The 19519-nt window shown below is 53.6% G+C and overlaps 1 protein-coding gene across 3 annotated transcripts in view; it reads right to left on the bottom strand.

Annotated features, from left to right (window-relative positions):
- PPP2R2C (protein phosphatase 2 regulatory subunit Bgamma) overlaps nucleotides 1–19519 on the bottom strand; it is a 138555-nt gene that overhangs the window by 15717 nt on the left and 103319 nt on the right. For all 3 annotated transcript variants that reach the window (XM_067736833.1, XM_067736835.1, XM_067736834.1), the window contains exons 6-7: nucleotides 9548–9712; nucleotides 421–590 (exon numbers count right to left, since the gene is read on the bottom strand). In XM_067736833.1, the coding sequence (XP_067592934.1) occupies nucleotides 421–590; nucleotides 9548–9712 (335 nt within the window). The remainder of the gene's footprint in view (nucleotides 1–420; nucleotides 591–9547; nucleotides 9713–19519) is intronic.

Genomic DNA, 19519 nt, shown 5'->3' with positions numbered 1-19519 from the left:
GGATGCTCCCTGGGAGAGGGCAATGCTTAGCCTGCGTTAATGGTAGGACTGCAGACGCCGGCTCCAGGGGAGGGAAGCCATCGTCTGCACCCTCAAACTGAGCCTGGCCTGATGCTCATCTTTGTCCCCTGGACCTTGGACTGCAGACCTAGTCACAGCCCTGCCTCGGGGCAGGAGCCAGCCAGCACATGACACACAGCTTCCCGTGAGGCGGGGCTGAGCAAGTTCTCCTGTCCTTGGCTGAGCTATGTGGGATGAGCTGATTTCTCAAGCCTCAGTGTCTCCACCTGCAAAATGGGCTCATGAAAGCCACCCTATAGCTGGGAAAGCCCCTCAGTGTAAATTCTCAGCACAGGGAAGGCGGCAGCGGGTCTCCCACCCGCAGAGGGGCTGCGAGGTTTTCCAGGCATCAGTGCCCACCTGGTAGGTCTCTATGGGCCGCGCCTCCATGTTCAGGTCCCAGACCTTGACTGTGAGGTAATCGCGGGTGAGCATGTACCGGCCGCTGTGGCTGAACTTCACGTCCGACACAGAGGAAATAATTTCCGAGAAGAAGGAGCGGTTACTGGGGTCCTCGGGCTCTTCAAATACTGCGGAGACAAAAACAACCACCGTCACTGGGCCGCTCCCACCCATGGGGTCCAAACAACAGACAACTCCATTTCCAATCTGGGCTCATGTGGTAGGTCATTTATTCATTCATCAAACTTATAACTAAATACAGGTCAGGCCCAGGCCCAGATGGATCCTCCAAAGAGGGAAGAACCAGCTCTTGGAACAGTGTTTATTGAGCATTTACTCTAAGCCAGATTCTGTGCTGAGCCTTTCCCGTGTGTTACCTTATCTAACTCCACAATAAAAATATCATGTCGGTACCACTAATATTCCCATTTCATAGCGAAGAAAACTGAGGCATGGATGGCCTCAGAGCTGGAAAAAGTGGTGGAGGAGGGATTTGAACCCAGAGCTGAACTCAATGTGCTGCTCTCTGCTGCCTCCTGGTGATGCCAAATGCCAGGACTGTGAGGTGTCCAGGCATCCTCGAAGGTGCTGGACCACGTCCTGGACTAGGTTGGGCACCGCCTGTGGTTCTAACTGGCTCTGGGGCCTCTGTTCATGGTGCACTGGGCACACATGGCCGAGCCCCACTCATAGGTATGTTGTGTTTGTCTGCCGTGCGGGTTGTAGCAAAATCAAACTTCGCCACCACGGATGCAGCCTGAGCCCCGTTTGCTGCCTGCCACCCACCTCCTATTATTTTAGACCAGCTGCTCCACACAGGAAGTTGCTTACCTGACCCCTGAAGGCAACACCTTGCTGCCTTTACCAGAGATCCCAGAGTGGGCAGTGAGCGGCTCCCCCAGCAGCATCCCTTCCCTGCTGCCCCCCATAGCCAGGGCTTCCTGACACAAGGAGGTCCCCATGCAGCAGGACAAGCTCTTCCAAGTTCCATGTCTGTTGCTGGCTGTCCCAGTAGTTTGCCCACCTCACTGGACAATCAGATCCTACAGTGGCCCTGGTGCTGCAGCAGGATGGAAATTAGGGTCCCTGCTGACCACTTAGGACCTGGGCCATGGATGGGCCTGGGGGTCAGGGAAGAGGATGGCGTGGTGGGTTGGCAGCCATCTACAGCCAGTCTGGAAGGACTTTTAAACATTTGACAACCTGTCCAGCTGTCCCCATGGGCACCGGCTGAGTGGCTGCCCTGCCTGCTTGTCTCGAGGCTCCAGGCTTAAAACAGGGAAGCAGAGAGCTGATCACATGTCCCAGAGGCTCACAGGAGTGCCCTTCCTGCTGGCCCCTCTTATCTGGGAAAGTCCCATATCCCACTTCCCAGGTCTGTCCCAGCCCCTTACCCCCAATCTGGGAACCCGTTCTTCTTCTTGTCCAAGGTAGACACTGCTCCTGCCTTTCCCAGAGATACAACTCCTGCCCAGCGCCCCTCTGCAGGGTGGCTGGAAACATTTCATGCCAATCGGATGCTCTCATGTGGTCATGCCTACATGCATTCACTCATCCTCTCAGTTAACCAGTCCATACTGAGCGCCCACCATAGCCAGGCACTGTTTGAGGCCCTGGAATGCTTCAGTGAGCAACACCCCCATTCTCCTGGAGCCCACAATCTCCTCCCAGAGTCAGACAGTAAAACTCAGTGACATGCAATACCGTTGGGCCATGGTGGAAGAAATATAAAGTAAGTGAGGAGACAGAGAGACATGGGGGCGGGTGATTTGGATAGACAGGGCCTCTATGGGAGAGCACATCTGAGCAGAGACGTGAATGAAGTGAGATACCAGGGAGTAGAACTCCAGGCAGAAGTCATAGCATGTGCAAAGGCCCTGAGACAGGGATGAGCTGAAGGCCACGTAGGCTGAGAAAGGTGAGAGCGAGGGGCTGTAAGCCGTGGGAAGGGCGTCATCCTGTAGGCACTAGGGAGCCACAGAGGGGCTCGGAGAACGGAAGGGCATGGCAAGATTTGGTTTTCTCCAGGATTCCCCTCCCTGCAGTGGGGAGGAGACCTCCTTGTGGGTCACCTTTCGCCTCTAAAACCTCTGCATTCTGATTGGTCATCTCACATAATCGTGTTTTGTGCCCTGGTACACTGACACCTTTATTTTTGCAGGAATAAACATTCGTAAGTTTTCTTTGTTAAGCCAAAAAGTTTAAATCAATGCCATTTCCCTCTTCTCTCAGACGCCCGGAATAAAGACAAATGCAATCCTTGATTTCTTACTTAAACTAAAGCACTGAGATTCTGCATTGTCTTTAAATGAACAGGGGTAGAGACCTAATACTTGGGAGAAATGGGGCAGAGGGTTTGAAAGAAGATGCACCTCAAACTCTCTTCAGGGATCTGGGTAGCCCCCAGCACTTCCCCTGGTACGTGGCAGGAACTCTCTCTCGACTGAATTAGCGTCTCTGCTGCTAGGCGTCAGACAGAAGGTAAGATATAAAAGCATAAAGCAGGGCCTGTCTCTTGCACCCCGACTTTGTGCCCCTCGCCTGCCTCGGTGGATTCCTCCAGCCTCCACCCAAACCACTAGGGCTGGTCCAGCTCACTCCGCCCTGCACCCTGCAGGGCTCCTGGCACGCTTTGTGGGGTTTCGGTAGGCAGATGGGGACCAAAATCACAGAGGAGCAACTGCACCGCATGTCACAGAGCCAGGGGCTGCGTCTTCTGCTAGCTTTAAGGAGCAGGAAACCACAAAGGTCAAGGGCTGAGAGGATGACCTAATCCATAGTTGAAAACAGAAGCACCAAACGGCCCACTGCAGTCTCAGTTCTGGCTGTACTTGGGCACTTCTGATGGTTTCTTTAAGCACAAAAGCACCAGAACTGAAAACGATTAGCGGGAAGGATATTGACAAGCCTGAAAAAAGTTACACCTAGAAGTTCTTCGTTTTCTTGTCAAATATTTCTATGAAATTTTCGATACAAGTATTTTTTGTCAAAAGACTGCAGAATCTTCCGTATCAACCCCTCCCCCTCCCCCCAGACACAACCTGCACGTCCCAGGCCATTAATAAGAGATAAGAGGGTCTCCCTTCTAATTGACGGAATCACTAAGGACATCTCACAGTAATTATTGCTGCCAAGAGTTCAAAGAATTGCATCCCAGAGCCCCTGTCACTCGTGGTGGGCTCTATCCCACCTCTCTCGCCTGCCCTAATTATTTTGTAGTTGGAGGGCTCCGGAACAGCAGAAATCTCTGTCCGATCTTTTTTTTAAAAAATAACTTTGCGTAATTAAGGCTCTCGTGGCCCTAGCTGGTTCCCTGACAATGGCATCCTCCTCTCTAGGTGTCTCCGCTGTCACACACGGGGGAAGGGTGAGGAGCCCCCTTCCCGCCACCCTCTCCTAAGTGAAGTGAAGGGACCCTGGGGAGGTTCTGAATCACCCGTGATCCAAGGAAACAGAAGTGAAGCCTGAGGTGCGGGCCAGCCTTCCTCTCCAGCCTTGCACACAACTCTGATGTGTCCCTCTTCTGCTTAAAGCCCTCCATGGTTCCCAGTGCCCGCAGGATCAAGGTTCAAGATCCCACATGTAGCGGCCAAGCTCCTTCCTAACTGGGTCCCAACCGGCCCTGCTGCTCCAGCTTCACATACCCAAATTCCCAGGGCCTCGAACAGGGTGAGGCAAGCAAGACCCCTAGGGCACCACACGGAACAAGTCACTCTGGGGTCGCCTTAAATGAACGCCTCCTTCAATGTTGTGACTTAGGCATCTCGCTCGCCTTATCCTAACCCTTGCCCGGCCATATACCAGGCAGCAGGGCAGAGCCAAGCTCTGGGTGACCTCAGGCAAACCCCTTAACCTCTCTGAGCCCAAGTTTCCTCACCTGGAGGACAAGCATGGTTAGACCTTCAGAGGTAACACCTAGAAGCACCTGGCCCAGTGACGGACTTGAGTAGCTGTTCATTAAAACTGCATAACTGTTTTTATAGTTATTTTTCACATTGTTTTCTCTCCCTGAAATTTCCTTTCCCATTTTTAGCCTCTGTCTTTCTCACCAACTCCTGTACATCCTTCAGAACCCCAACTCAAACATCCTGCTCTCTGTGCAGCTTGTCCAGATGTTCTCCAAAGAAATGAAATGCTCACCCTTGCTGCCCTCACAGCCCCGGGGTGCCCTCTTGTATGGCATCAGTGAGGATGCCTGGTCACCTCATGGCGCTGTGAGCTCTTGGGGCAGGGGGTTCTGCCTTTGTCATCAGTCATCTCGGCATCCCTGCCCAGCCTGGAGCCAGGCTCAGAGCCCAGCCTTGCTCACAGAGTGGACAGAACCTTCTGGTGCTGCCTGCCCATGTGGCCTCTTCTCCGTGCCTTTCCTGACATATTTCTTTCCCCACCTGGTACGATGCCACTTATATATCTAGGCACAGCAGTGAAACCTGTATCTGCTAGAAGTGGCCTCTGGGAGCCCGTGGCTTTTGCTCTGTGTCCCTCTCAGTGGCACCAGCTTTGTGCCACTCCTCATTGTCAGCATGTGGGTGGTCTTCTCTGGGCATGGGTCGGGAAGTGGGGGGTAAACTGAGCAGGCAGAATTGATCAGATGGGGCTGGGATGAAGGGAGGTTCAGGGCTGATGGAAGAACTGCCCTGGCTTGAGCCATACGCTCTGGGACAATGGCGCAGGGCAGTGAAACCCTGGAGAGAAACACGGACATACGGAAGTGGGGCTGCAGTCTGCGGAGGTGGAGAGCACAGGAGGAGACGGGCCTGAAGGAGCAGACGGGTCCTGCCCAGTCCTTCCTCCTGGCTGCCCTGGCAACGGGTCCCTCCTCTGCTCTGATATCATACGAGAACCTCCACTTGAATGACGAGCACACATATCCAGCCTAGTCCCACCTTCCCACCTTGGGCTCCAGGAGGAGCTGCGGTAGGGAGGTGGTCCCTGCAGCAGAGGGAGAAGCAGTGGGGTTGTGGATCACAGGGTACCTGTCGCTCCCGCACGATGCCACTGTTGGAGGAGGTGCCTCCTGCGAGGCCACCTTCCCGCCCCTGCCACCCTGCCAGCGGGAAGGCTGAGGCCGTGCAGCAGGGCCAGGACAGGCAGTCACTCTAAGGCGGTGGGCACAATGAACTCTCTGCTTATAACTGTCCCCTGCTCAGCACCGTGTGATGGACCCCGTTGGACAAAATAACGTCCACCCCAACTGTGGTCCCCCGCTGTCCCTTTACCCCACTGCAGCCAAGCCCCTCTCGCGGCACGCCCCTCACCCCCTTCCCTCTGCCGCCTCTCGTCCCAGGCTCACTCTTTCATTCTTCAAGGTGCAGAGATGCCTCCTCCGACCACCTTAATTTAAAGCTGACCACATCAGAGCAGCCGCACAGCCTTCAGAGACTTGCCCGCTGTCACGCTCCCATTTACTTACCAGTCTGCTTGCTCCATAAAGCCAGGCGCCCTCTCTCTGCACAAAGCCTGCGGCCACCCCTCACCCTCTCTCACTCTCCATTCTCCATTCAGTCCGTGGGCAAAGCTGACCTTCCGTGCGGATGCACGACCCGACCCCCTCCACTCACCACACCCAGGCCGCTCGGGGCGTCAGCATCCTTCATCTGGGTTACTGGGCTAATCTCCCAGCTGGCCCCCACTTCCGCCCTCCTCTCAGCAGCCAGGGGGCTCCTATTAAAACACAGCCAGGCAAAGCCCCCTGTGGCTCCTGTCCTTTCAGAGTAAACCCAGAGCCCCCGCCATGGTCTGTAAAGTCCTCTGCATGTGGACCCTCTGCTCTCCACATGTGGAGCCTCCTCTCTCCGTGCGCCTCTAACCTCACCCCACCTCCCCCGACTCTGCTCCTGCCACACGGGCCTCAGGATCCAGCTACAAGGCCCTGGCTGTGCCCTCTGATGGGGGCTTTACCCGGGCTCTGCCCCCAGATATCTGGAGCCTCTCCAACAGAGGGGGGCTAGGTCTGGTCTTTCTATCCCAGATCCATTACCAGGGATGAGTCCTGGGAGTCTACCCCACCCAGACCCTTTAAATGAAACTGGTTCATCCACAGTTTCCATAAGAGTTCTTTGTTCTCAAGGCTTCTGTGAAGATTAAGTGAGAAAGAACACAGGCTGATAGGCATGAGACTACTGGAGCCTCTATCCTGGTTCCACCTAGCTGTGTGACCTTAGGGAAATGTCTTAACCTCTCTGTGCCTCTGTGATAAACGATAATGGCCCCCAAAGACGGCCGCATCCTCATCCCTAGAACCTGTACATGCTACCTCACATGATAAGACTTTGCAGATGTTAAGTTAAGGGTCTCGAGCTGCAGAGATTATCCTGGATTCTCCAGGTGGGCCCTCTGTAATCATAAGAGAGAAGGAGGAAGGTCAAAGGCAGAAGAAGAGATGGCATGATGGAAGCAGGGGTTGGAGTGATGCATTTTGAAGATGGAAAAGGATCGTGGGTGACCTCTAGAAGATGGAAAAGACAAGGAAACGGATTCTCCCCCAAAGCCTCCAGAAGGAATGCAGGCCTGGCGACACCTAAATTTTAGACCTCTGCGCTCTAGAACTGTAAAAGAATATATCTGTGTTGTTTTCAGCCACTGTTTGTTACAGCAGCCAGAAGAAACCAATACACTCGGTTTCCTCATCTATAAAATGAATAATCGAGTACCTCCATCATAGGGTAGCTCTCAGAACTTAATGAGATGTAAACTTCGAGCAGCACCTGGTGTGTAGCAAGCCCTTGACCAATGTTAACTGCGGTTCCTGCTTCAACCAGCATCGAGCTGTCATAGAATAGGGGTTCCACCAGGGGGAGCAATTGTCATTACCACCTATTCTAGGGAATCTTCGTGCTTCGGCACAGCCCTTCCTTTTGGCAGACTCTGTGCTGTGAAAAGCAGAAATAACTGTCTATTTTGAGGATTCAAGCACAGTCGTTTCCATGGTTACCCTGTCATAATGACTAGCAGACAAAAGACCCAGATTTCTACTGCTTTGGAGAAAGACAGCAAGCTGTGGGCTGGGTAGCAGCAGCCCATGCTTCCTGGCTCTGCCCTTGACGGGGAGGAGCCTGGGGAAGCCACTGCATTTCTCTGACCTCGGTTTCCTCATCTGCCCAACGGCAGAAGTCAACACGTGATCCACTTGTGATCCGGGACGCCCTTCCTTCAGAGAACAGAAAATCACGGTCTTATCTGTTGAGAAAATGATGCTGTGACCATTCATCTCTGGGGGTGTCTCTATCAGCCATCCCCTGAGTTCTGAGTAGTAACTAAGTAAATATATAGAAGTGAGATGCAAAGAATGGGTCCTAACCTCCAAGTCTCCTTATAAAGAGATCTGGCTCCAATAACAACCATTTGTTCTGATTAAAAATAACTACCTAACTGGCAATCGTCTGCTTGCCAGACAAGGGCTAAGAACAAACGCGATCTGGAGAAAGCAGACAGCAGGGCAGATATCTCCTCTACTCACAACTTATGGCAAATTAAATGAAGGAAGGAAAACAGAAGCTGCAATGTATTGTACAAAGACTGATGAACAATCCTGTCACTGGCATTAATGAGAAAGTGCAAAGTATTGAGTTTGAGAATGAAAAGAAAATTCTAGAAAAATTTAAAATACATTTTTGATGCAAATTAACTCTCATAGAAAACCTATATAAACCAATAATCAAAAAAGATTTACACTTGAGTTTTACTAAGACTTCAAGGAGCTGACATATTATACTAAATATTCTAGGGAAAAAAGAGAAATCAGCCAGCTCATTTTACAAGAGAACAATCTTCTTAATAAAACTGGGCAAAGAGTGTAGGCAAAGAAAATTAAAGGCCAACTTCATCTAGGAACATTTATGCCAAAAGCATACTTTTTGCATTTATGCAAAAATTTCCTGGCCTCAGTGTCACCAGCCACTGAAAAAGCCCCTGGTAGTCAAAAGGCGCGATGTCCCTCCCTTCATACCTTGGCCGTGCCAAAGCCTTCTGGAACTTCTCGAGAGGCAGACTCCTCCGTGGCCCTATAGTTAATTAATGCTCATCACAGCCCCAGGAGAGGGGACGAGAAATTCAATGGAGTTGAGTCATCAAAATAAAGTTACAGCTCTTGCACTTGACTTTGTGGGCTGATTCACATGCAGCCCCACACCACCGGGTGTATGATGAGGACGTGCCTGGAATCTATGCTTGTGTGCCTGCGCTGGGGAAATGTATGAGTGGTGGCCGCCCTGGTGGGTGGCTGCTTGTTCAGACCCCAGGGAACCAGCTAACACAGTTACAGAAGCCAAGAGGGGCTCTGACTCTCACATCCAGCCCACGAAGAACGTCATTCAAGCAGCGTGGGCGGACACAAAACCATCTCTATTCTCCCTAAATTCCATCCTTCCTGCACACACACTCAGGGACAATTTCTGGAAGTATTTCTTCCCATGCTTTTCTGTTTCCATTCTTTCAGTGAAGTAGTCATTGCCTTGCTTTTCTCCCCCATGGAATCTTTAAACATCATTCCCTCACGTCATTAAAAACCTCCTAAGTCAGTATTTTAAATATTCCATTATACAGACATCATCATCTGGCCACACTGGTGCCTTCTCATCTTGGAGCCTTGCCCCCTGCAGTGTCCCCCTTCTAGAAGATTCTTCCCCCAGAGATCTGCATGGCGCACTTCTTCAGCACCTCAGAGAGGCTGTTCCTCTGTAACCTCCTCAGTCAGTGGCACTGACGTGACCCTCCCTATACTCTGCTTTTCTGGCGGCTGTTTACACCACTCACCACTCTGGACATCACATCACCTAGTTAGGAGTTTATTGTCTGCCCATTGGTTCCTGCTGCACCCGTGTCAAGAATAGTGCCTGGAGCATGGCAGGTACAGACAGCCTGCCTGGATGGCTGTGTGTGCCCTGCTGGCCCTCGCTCCACCCAGAGAGGGAGATCTGCCCTCGCCACCCTGAGTGCTGACACCTCAGCCCTCAGGAGAAGGCTCGGCACACAGAGAGGGGCTGTTCCCAGGGCTCCGCTGGAGGAGCCCTGGGGCTCGTGGACGGGGGACTGCAGCTCCAACAAGTGCAGACCCAGACATGCCCCGCCGGGCATGCGCACTTACGTTTGGAGTGCTTGTCGCACAGGGCGGCCGCACGCATGTCGCAGAGGCGCAGGGAGCCCTTGCTGCTGCTGTAGACGAAGAGGTTACAGTGGTGCGGGTGGAACTCGGACGCGGTGATCACCTCCGTCAGGTCCTCCATGTTGGCCGGCTTGATGTCCACGATGTCTAGGTGGCCGAGTCAAGGAAGGGGCGGTGAAGGAAGGGCGCCCTCGCGGCTCTGCCTTTCCCAGCTCGGAGACCCTCGGGTTTCCCGACGCCTCTCGTCGGCACACCCACCTACCCCGCATCTGAGCTGGCTCCGTTCCTGAGACTCCTGGACAAACACCCCGCCACGCAGTCCCCAAGCTGCAGACCCGACTGTCGTCGAACAACTGCTGGTTGTCCCTTCTGGATGCCTGCCCACTGTTCCCATAAGGCGGGACTGCCGCCTCCTCCCTGACCTGTGCCCTTTCTCCAGCCAGTGCCCATCCGCCGCCCGGCCCCACGCAGGGCAACCCTTGAGGCTTCTCCCCTCTGCCCCTCCTCTTTCAGTTGCCAAGCAGGAGGCCAGGAGCATTTGTTGAGTGCCTACTACATGCTGGGCTGTGGACACACTAGGTGAACAACTGCAGTTCTCCCCGTCACTCTGTGAATCGTGTCTGAGCTGAGTGGACAGGTATCGGTTGGCTCCCCTCCGCCCCCGCCCCGCCCTCCCCCTTCTCCCCTCCCCCTCCCCCACCCGCACCCACTCCCTTCCGCCCACAGCATCAAGACTCTGCTTTGGGGAAAAGGTTCTCTGCTTTTCTGGGTTTTCAGCTCTAATCTGTGCCTTCCATTCCCACTCACAGTCACCACGAGGGATAAGCATCTGGTGTCAGATGTGCCAGGGGAGGGGCTCCAGACTTGGAATACTGGGAACGCTGGGATGCAGCTCTATCACCTCTGCGGGCTGGGTGGTGTGGAGAGGAAGGGACTGTATCTGCTGCCATGACAAGGGGAAACCCGGAGCCTGGGGCAGGGGCAGACCGCCCCAGAGACAGAGTAGATGGAGAGGAAGATCTGTCAGTACCGTTAGAATCCTGGGTGAGGATTCACCCGAAAACGGTAACCGCTGGACGGTTAAATATAGGACCCAATAAGTCCATTTTCTGTTTAGCGTCAAGAATTTTGTTGCTTGGAAAGGAAGTATCTCTGACTGAAATGCTGGAGCCCAGAGAGGGTAAACAACTTGTCCAGGGTGACTCAGCAGTAAGTGGTGAGGCTGGATTCCTGTCCATTCGCTGTTGCCTACAACAGCAAATCATAACCCCTTGCTGTAGCATCCAAGGCCTGGCATGCCCTGGCCTCTCTCTACCTTTCTGGCTTCAGATCCTACTAGTCGCTCTGCCCTAAAGGCACTTTCCTCTCGAACAGCGACACCTTCGGTCTCTGGTCTCCCCAGCCCCATGGGGGCTCTGCACAGCCTGTTCCCTCTTATGGAAATGCCCCCTCCTCCCTCTTCTTTTCACGTGAGCTCTGGATTCAGAGAATGCCAGCTCTGCCACCTCCTGGCTGTGTGATCCTGGGTGAGTCCCCCCACCATCCAACCAGCTCCCCATGCCTCAGTTTCCTCATCTGTAAAATGGGCTAACAGTTCTATCCTCATAGGTTTGCTGTGAAGATGAGAAGAGGCAAAGCCCTTGGCAACTGCCTAACACATCACAGAGCTCAACGAATGTCAGTTGCTCTTATTATTATTATTATTTTTTGCGGTACGCGGGCCTCTCACTGTTGTGGCCTCTCCCGTTGCGGAGCACAGGCTCCAGATGCGCAGGCTCAGCGGCCATGGTTCACGGGTCCAGCCACTCCGCGGCATGTGGGATCCTCCTGGACTGGGGCACGAACCTGTGTCCCCTGCGTCGGCAGGCGGACTCTCAACCACTGCGCCACCAGGGAAGCCCTATTTTTTATTATCTGGAAAATACTGATTGAAACTCTGACATTCATCTGCTGTCAGCACCCCCTCCTCCACCTGCCCCAGGCTGCTTCCTCTCTCAGTAAGAAAGAGGCATTTTCTGACTTCTATAAACAGTAAAATTTATAAAACATCAGAAAAGATGGTTGAATCTGTGCAATCAGAGAAGGCTCTCTGTGCAGATGCTCAAATCTTGCTTGCTAGAAGCACACCATTAACCAGAAACTTAGAATCACATCAAAATAGAAAGAGAGGGAAAAAAGGAGCTATGTCGTCAGTGCCTGAATTGGTTTCCCAGGAAACTGTGGTTTTCTGGTACGATAAGAAGCAGAGATTAAATCATGAAAAAGTGAGACTAAAGGTTGAGAGAGAAAAAGAGCCAAGACTTCTGGAATGTGAATTCCATCCACATCAACCTGCAGCCCCATCCTTCTCAGCCTGAGCCCCCGCTGGTGACGTCCCATGGGCTCTGCCTGCTGAGAACGGCTTCAATTTCCTACTGAACTTCAAATGGTGTCTGGAGAAAAAGTGCCGTCGTTTAAGAAATGCGTGTGACTACAGCACCTGTCAGATGTTCTGCAAACGGGGACTGAGGTTCTCCCACAGGACTTGGGACACAAAAGCCAAAGAGGGCCTGGGAGAAACAGAAGTGCCGGGCCTTAGGGCACGCAGGTCAGGTTTGAGTCCCGGTTGTGTCGCTTGTCAGGGGACGTGGGTTTTTACCGTGTTTCCCAGGGTTATACCCTCCGCAGGGAGTGAAGATGCCTCGCCTTGTAGGTGGTTCCCTCAGCATCCCAGGGAGACCCATCACGCGGCCTGAGGGGGCTCGGGCCGTTGTGACTTGTTGCTTTTGCCCATGAATAGAGGGCAGAAGTGACAAGTGCTGCGTGTCACTTCCAGGCTGAAGGTCTGAGAGCCAGCACGTGCTGTGCCGTGAGCCTCACGGCCCATCAGCAGGCTCTTGTCACCTCTGAGACTTTCTGATTGTTACTTCAGGGTCACCTAACCCTCTTGACTGAGTCAGTGTCCAAACTCTTTCCTTCCCGGCCTCAAGATGTTCTGGAATCCAGCCCAACAGAGAAGGGATCAGAGGATGATGTCTGAACTCTGGCTCGTGGAGACCGAAACTGGGGTTTATGAACCATCTTTCTAACCTGGGAGGCTGTGGACGCCAGTGGCCAGAGAGAGGGCAGTGTGGTGGCGTGAAGGCTCCTCTCTCAGGCCCCCAGACGCTGGTTCCAGGCTCACATAGGGGCCAAAGCCAAGCAAATGGGTGTTGCCTGATTACAGTGCACATGCTTCCTGCTGCCTGTTTCCCGTGACCCCCGGCACTCCAACCGCCCCTGATCGCCTCACAACAACCATGTTCAGCTTTGGCCTGCCTTCTGCAAACACTTGCTAGAACTCTGAACGAGGCCATGATGGCTAATCTGCGGGGTTCAGTCATGTCTGCAGGCTCTACAGCTAACATGCCTGAACCAGGGCTACACCGAGTCGGCCAAGGTGGGAACCCACGTGGACCGGGGACCCTGTGCATGGGCTGAGGAGACAGAGTCTCCAATGCCTGGGTCCCATCAACAGCCGTGGACCACGGCTCTTACAGCCTACACATCACTCGGGGAATCTCTCTTGCTGTTTCAAACAAAGGACTGGATACAGTGGGTGCTGGGGAAAGATGATGTGAAGCACAGAGCTTCCTTTCCACCTGATGCTGGGGGAGGAAGACAAAAGCACAGTCATGGCCAATGTGTGCCTCTGAATCCCAGGGCCCACAGCCTGACCCAGCACCTCCAGGACAGCACAGCATCCTTCAGGGCGTGGCCATCCAACCGGGTCCACCATCACCCAGTCCCGGGACGGCTTCTCCAAGACCTCTGGCTCTGCTCGTCACAGGACGAGGATCTCCCTGTGGGTGCCCAGCTCCTCACTGGCCATCGGGTGTGTGAGAGCCAAATTATCGAGAGGGGCTGTCCCTACTGAATCCCCATGGCCACATCACAGAGCAGGGGCCTGGAGACGGACTCCTGACCAGCGAAGTAGGTGCGGAGAAGCCTCCAGAGCACAGTAATTACGTCCCAAACAGACACCACAAACACTCCTCCGGGACTCCCACCTGAGTGGCCACATGCCTGTGGACTTTGAGACACTTGACCATACACAGTGGCCTGGACTTTGGCAGGACCAGTGCTGGGTTGGAAGTTGGGGGCCTTGGGCCAGGGTCTGGTTTTACCTCTCTCTGGAATGTCCAGTTCCACATGCAGAAGTCACTTCCATCTGTAAGTCTCGGTTTCCCCTATCTGCAAAATCAGGGGTTGAGTATGACCCTGGAGCACGCTTTCGTTTCGAGGATTAACCCACAGGTGGCTTCCCCCATGCCCACTTCAGAAGCAGCTGCATGAATCCCACGTGTAGCCAGTGCTTTTTTCATGGCAGGACTGACCTCTCTTGGGAAGGAGCCCCCCGCCCCCTGGCAAAGCTGGATGAATTATTCATGTTCTATTTTCCCATCTAGTTGTACTCCAAGTGTCTGATGGCTTTTGCTTAACTTTCAATCACACTTTGGCAGCTAAGAATGATTTTCCCTCCTAGGAAAGTTTGTCAGACACAGGTAGGCGGAGAGGGGAGCAGGTCACGCGCAGAGGATGAAGGGAGAAGGTAGACTAGCTCCGGTCCACACCCCTTGGCTGGGCGCGATGTATTCTTCTCCAGTGCAGTGTGTTGAATGGTGCCTCCCCCCTGCCCCCCCAACCCCAATACATGTCCACATCCTAACCCCCAGAGACTGTGAATGTGACTGTATTTGGAAAAAGGGTCTTTGTAGATATGATCAAGTTGAGATCTCAAGATGGGGTCTTCCTAGGTTACCTGGGTGGGCCCTAAATCTGATGACAAGTGTTTTTATAAGAGACACGGAAGGAGAAACAGAGACACCCAGAGGAGAAGGCCATGTGGCATCTGACGCAGAGGCTGGGGTGATGCCTTGGGCTGCAGGAGCTAGGAGAGGCAAGGAAGGATCCTCCCCAGGAGGCTTCAGAGGAACACAGCCCTGATAACACCTTAACTGCAAACTTCAGGCCTCTGGAACTGTGAGACGATAGATTTCTGTTGTTTTAAGCTGCCCAGTTTGTGGGAAGTTATGGCATCCATTGGGAACTCAGACACCCAGTCTGCTTCCTGGAAGCTGGGGAAAAGACACGGGTGCAATGCTAGTTATCACGGACAGCTTCCTCTACCTCCATTCCAGACCTCTTCTTTCCCTGCAGTTCCCTGTGTTAGCAGCCCCAGCCCCGAAACGCAGAGCCAGGAATCAGGGCAGCTTCTGGATCCCTCCCTCTCCCTCCATCACATCCAACCTGCCTCCGTGGCCTGTGCTCGTCCACCTGGAGATCCCTCTGCTCTGGCCCTAAGCCCAGGCTGCCTAAGCCTCAGTGGGGCTCCCCGCCTCTGGTTAGCCCCCCAGTCTCAGCTAGAGTGAACTCCCTAAAATGGGGGTTGGGTTCCCCTACTCCCCACCCACAAGAGAAGGCCTTCTGTTCAGGCTGCAAATACTGGCTGACCTATCATCTGTTTCACTCATCTGGGTGCAGGCAAGATCGTTTATACCCCAAGCTCCAGTTTATACCAGACTGGTACCTGTGCCCACCTGAGATGCCCTGCGGGCTGATCAGATGGCTTCACATCTGTGTCTGTTCAATCCTCTCCATGTGTGAGTGAGGTGCCCCCCCTTCCTGTGGATGAGGAAATGGGGGCTCCGCAAAGAGAAGCCACTTGCTCGGGGCCAGGCAGAGGGGGACCAGCCTGGGACTGGAACTAAGTTGAGTTCCGGAACCTGCAATATGCAGTATACAGTGTGCTGTGACTTGGGAGGCAAAGCAGAGTGGGGACGAGAACTCCGGCCCCTGACAGCCTAGGGCTGAATCCGGGCTCTGTCTGCTTGCTAGCTGTGTGTGCAAGTTTCTAAACCTCTCTGTGCTTCAGTTACCCCAAGTTCAAAATGGCAATGGTACGCCTTACCTCCTAGGGTAGCGGTAGGATTAATTAAGATGGTGCACGTGATGTGCTGAGGACAGGGCCTGGCAAGGAGTAGGTGCTTTGGAAGTGAACTCCTAAGAAGGCATGTGGCATAACACTGCAGGCAAGTGGCTTAAATCTGCCTTAGATCCATGCGGCGCCTCCCTTGGGCCAGTCACTCAGCTTCTCTGGACCAGTGTGAGCTGAGGCTCCAGGAACACGAGAGGAAAAACACAGCCACAGGAGCGTGGACAAGTGGGCAGGAGGGGCTGCCGCCTCCCTGGGGCACCCGGGGGCCTGGGAAGATAGCTCTGGTTCGGGCAGCTGTCTGGCTCCAGTCCCCTTTTCCTTCAGTGGCCAAGTGTGAATGAGCAAACGTGTCACCCTCTAGACCAGGGGTTGGCAGACATTTTCTGTAAACGGCCAGAGGAAATATTTTAGGTTTAGCAGGCCACAAGATCTCATCTCGTCCAGGCTGCTGAACTCCGCTTCTGTGATGCAAAAACAGCCACAGACAATACGGAAATGAATGGGTGTGGCCGTGTTCCCATCAAGCTTTATAAACTGGTGGATTCATGCGCCCACCTCTCCCCGCTGGTGGAGAAGTAGCCCAGGTTTAGAAGAGGGATTGCAATCTTGCTGTTGTAACAGAAGCCCCCCTTTATTGCTAGTGTGCAAGATGCCTGGGGGTCAGTAAAGCGCAGAAGCGGGTTTGTCCTGTTCCATTCCAGAAGGAAGTCTGTGGTTCTTACTGCCAAGGACACAGGAATGTAATCCAGGTGAGCCTTTGCAGAGTCATCAGGTTTGCAGAGATTTTTATAGAAACTCCTTCATCTCTTGCTGCCAAGAGCATCGCCTGGTGTCCTGAAGCCAGTGGGGTAACACCAGCCCCAGGCACCATGGCCGATCAGTTCCAAGCCACGCCGCTCTGTGGGATCCCACTGGGAGGGTCCTGAAACTTTGGAGAGAAGGTGGCTATGCTGCTGTGGCCCTCACTCCTTTGAGGTCTGAGGTGCACTTCTCAGAGCCTTGGTCTCCCTTACCTATCCCAGGAGCACCGGTACGAGGGCCATCACCCATCTCCCGGGCAAATCTCCGCTGACCATAAAATGAGTCAGGCACGTGAAATGAATAAACATCATTGGTTCGTTCCACCGAGGGGCTCCAGCGAGAAACAGGTCTGTAAAGCACTCCATAACTGCCAGAGAATTACACAGGTATCACCTACTGTGACGGGGTTTAGCGGCTATGCCACGACAAACGCTTGTAAAGACACAGCAAGTAACTGAGCTCCGAAACACACTCAAACCCTTGGAGGGCTGGTGAGGGCAGCCCCTTTCAGGTCGGGCACCTGGATGTCCCTGCGGAAGGGACCGCCCACCCTCCAATCCCACGAAGGAGGAGAGGGAGATGAGGGTGGGGAGGTGACCGGCCCAGGGCCAGAGGTGGAGGCAGAACAAGGATGGAATCCTGGCTTCTGAACTTCCAGCCGGTGTTCCTGCCACTGCCCACTCTATCCTGGAGTGACTGCACCTCCACACAATGTGGAGTTCTCCCCCGGGGTCAGCACCCGCAAAGGCCCTGCTGCTAGGGCTCACCGGACTGGCTGTATCCTGGGCAAGCTGGGTGTTGAGAGTGGGCAAGGGCTCCATGAGGAGAAGGACGTGGCCTTGAGCTCCACTGGTTGAACTGAGCAAAGTGTGGTTTATCCAGATGTCCTGGTAGGAGCACACGCTCGGGGGGGGGGGGGGGGGGGGGGAGGGACTGTTACCATGGCGACCAGGCAGCTGCGGAGTAAGGATGGAGGCGGTTCTGCCAAAGGCCACACCGCCCGAGGTGCCCTACACAGGCCCCCCAAGGACGCTAGTGTGGAGGGGCCTGTAGGCCTCCTGCACAGGGAGGCAGTCTCGCTGGGGTGTGGCCAGCAAAGCTGCTTTTTTTCAGCAAATTTTCTCCAAAAGATGACCTGGCTACAAACATGAACTGTGAACAATCTGGCCTCATCGAGTCAGATCCTACGGGAGGTTCCTGGCTACCTGTGCCTCTGTTTTAGTTTGCTCAGGCCGCCATAGCGAAATGCCACAGTTGGGTGGCTTAAACAATAGGAAATGACTCTCTCACAGTTGTGGAGGCTGAAAGTGCAAGATCAATGTGTCAGCAGGGTTGGCTCCTTCCGAGGCTTCTCTCACTGGCTTGCAGGTGGCCATCTTCTCTGTGTGTCCTCATGTGGTCATCCTTCTGTATATGTCTGTGTCCTGATCTCCTCTTCTTATAAGGACACCAGTCATACTGGATTAGGACCCACCCTAATGATCTCATTTTACCTTAATCACCTCTTTAAAGACCCACCTACAAATATAGTCATATCCTGAGGCGCTGGGGGTCAGAGCTTCAACATACAGATTTTGGGGGGACAAAATTCACCCCACAACAGCCTCCTTCCCTTCCCTGCCCAGAACCTTATTAACTATGATGGTGCAATCTCACTCAAACAGAAGAACCAGGTCGCTGGGACCATGCTGGGCCGTGGGAGAAGGGCTGTTCTGAGTAACCGCTCACTGCGCAAGCCCACCGAAACCCTGGAGTGTTTTCTCTGTGTGATGAGCCAGACTGCACACCTCTTCCAAAAGCCAGCTTATGTGATTCCCAAATGCTTAGACAGGCAAGAAATGACTTCTGAGTCACAAAAACCAGGGCTTGACAGTCTAGCTCCACCGAGTAACAGCTGTGTGACCTCTGGAAAACCTCTCAGCCTCTCTGTGCCCTGCTTTTCTCATCTGTAGAATGAGTGGATACCATCTGCTTTGCAGGGCTGTAATGAAGATTTAAGGAGATGACATCTCCTTCATCAAGGAGATAAAGGTCCTAGCACAGGGCTGGTACTTTTAGCAGCAATTAAAGTGAGTTAAATCAGAATCAGTATTTCTCTTCCTCTGAAACAAATATGAAATTAAGCAGGGTGCAAAAGGTATAACGTTTGTTGCCTGGAAGGACACTCTGGAAAGACAGTGAGGGTTTGTGCTGGATTACATGCCTGGGTTTGTCTCCAACCCAGAGTTGGGAGGGGAAATCCAAGGTGGGACAGAGCTTGGACACACACCTAGGTGGCTACCTTCTCATGGCACCGAGAAGGGGCAAACCAGACCCTGTCCCAACCTCTCAGGGCTCCTAGCCCAGCAGTGAGACCAGATATTAGCCCCATGCTGGATGCTCCAGGGGAGACATACAGGGCGCATGTGATGAGATTCATAACAAGGCCCTGACTGGCCTGGAGAGTCAGGGAAGGGTCCTCTGAGGCAAAGGCATCAAGCCGAGGCCAGAGGGTGAGCAGGAGTTATCCAGGCAGAGGGTCAGGCTGCTGGAGCCCCAAGACGGAGGGACACAGGGCAGCTGACAGGGCTGTGGTCTGGGGTCGAGGGGGGTTGAATCAGGAGTGTGTTACAGAAGTGCCTCAGAGGCCTTCAGGAAGAGACAGGAAGCACCACAGAGTTGCCTGTCCCACCACCCAGAGGAAATGTTAGAAACATCAGACAGCCGCCAAAGCCCGGCCACTTATGTTACGCATCAATCCCCACTCTGTCCTGCAACAGTGCAAAAAGCACCTGCTTCCCTTAGGATGTAAAACAAGAGCCAGAAACGTTATTGCATTGACAGGACTGGACGGACAATCTGAGTGACTGAGGGCTAGGAGGGCCATGGGCAGGTGCACCCACTTCTCAGAACGGAGAGAATGACAGCACCACCTACGCGAGCTGCCGTGAGGATTAAGTGTAGTAAGTGCGGTGCGTTCAGCTCAGCGCCTGCGATAAATGTGCAATAACAGTGGCTGTCCTGGAGGCTGTGACCATCATGACTGAGGGGCAGTGTGGCGTGACAGTGACGTGCATGGGTTCTGCGTCCAGATGCCCCAAGTCTGAATCCCACCCACTTGCCAGCTGGGTGACTCTTGGTAGATTACTTAGCCTTTCTGTGGCTTAGTTTACTCCCCGGTAAAAGGGGGTTGTTCATCTTGTCTACTCCACAGTGAT

The sequence above is a fragment of the Pseudorca crassidens genome, chromosome 4, assembly GCF_039906515.1.
Source record: "Pseudorca crassidens isolate mPseCra1 chromosome 4, mPseCra1.hap1, whole genome shotgun sequence".
NCBI classification, from domain to species: domain Eukaryota; kingdom Metazoa; phylum Chordata; class Mammalia; order Artiodactyla; family Delphinidae; genus Pseudorca; species Pseudorca crassidens.
The sequence above is the reverse complement of the archived record's forward strand: the minus strand, read 5'-3'. Positions and strand labels throughout refer to the sequence as shown.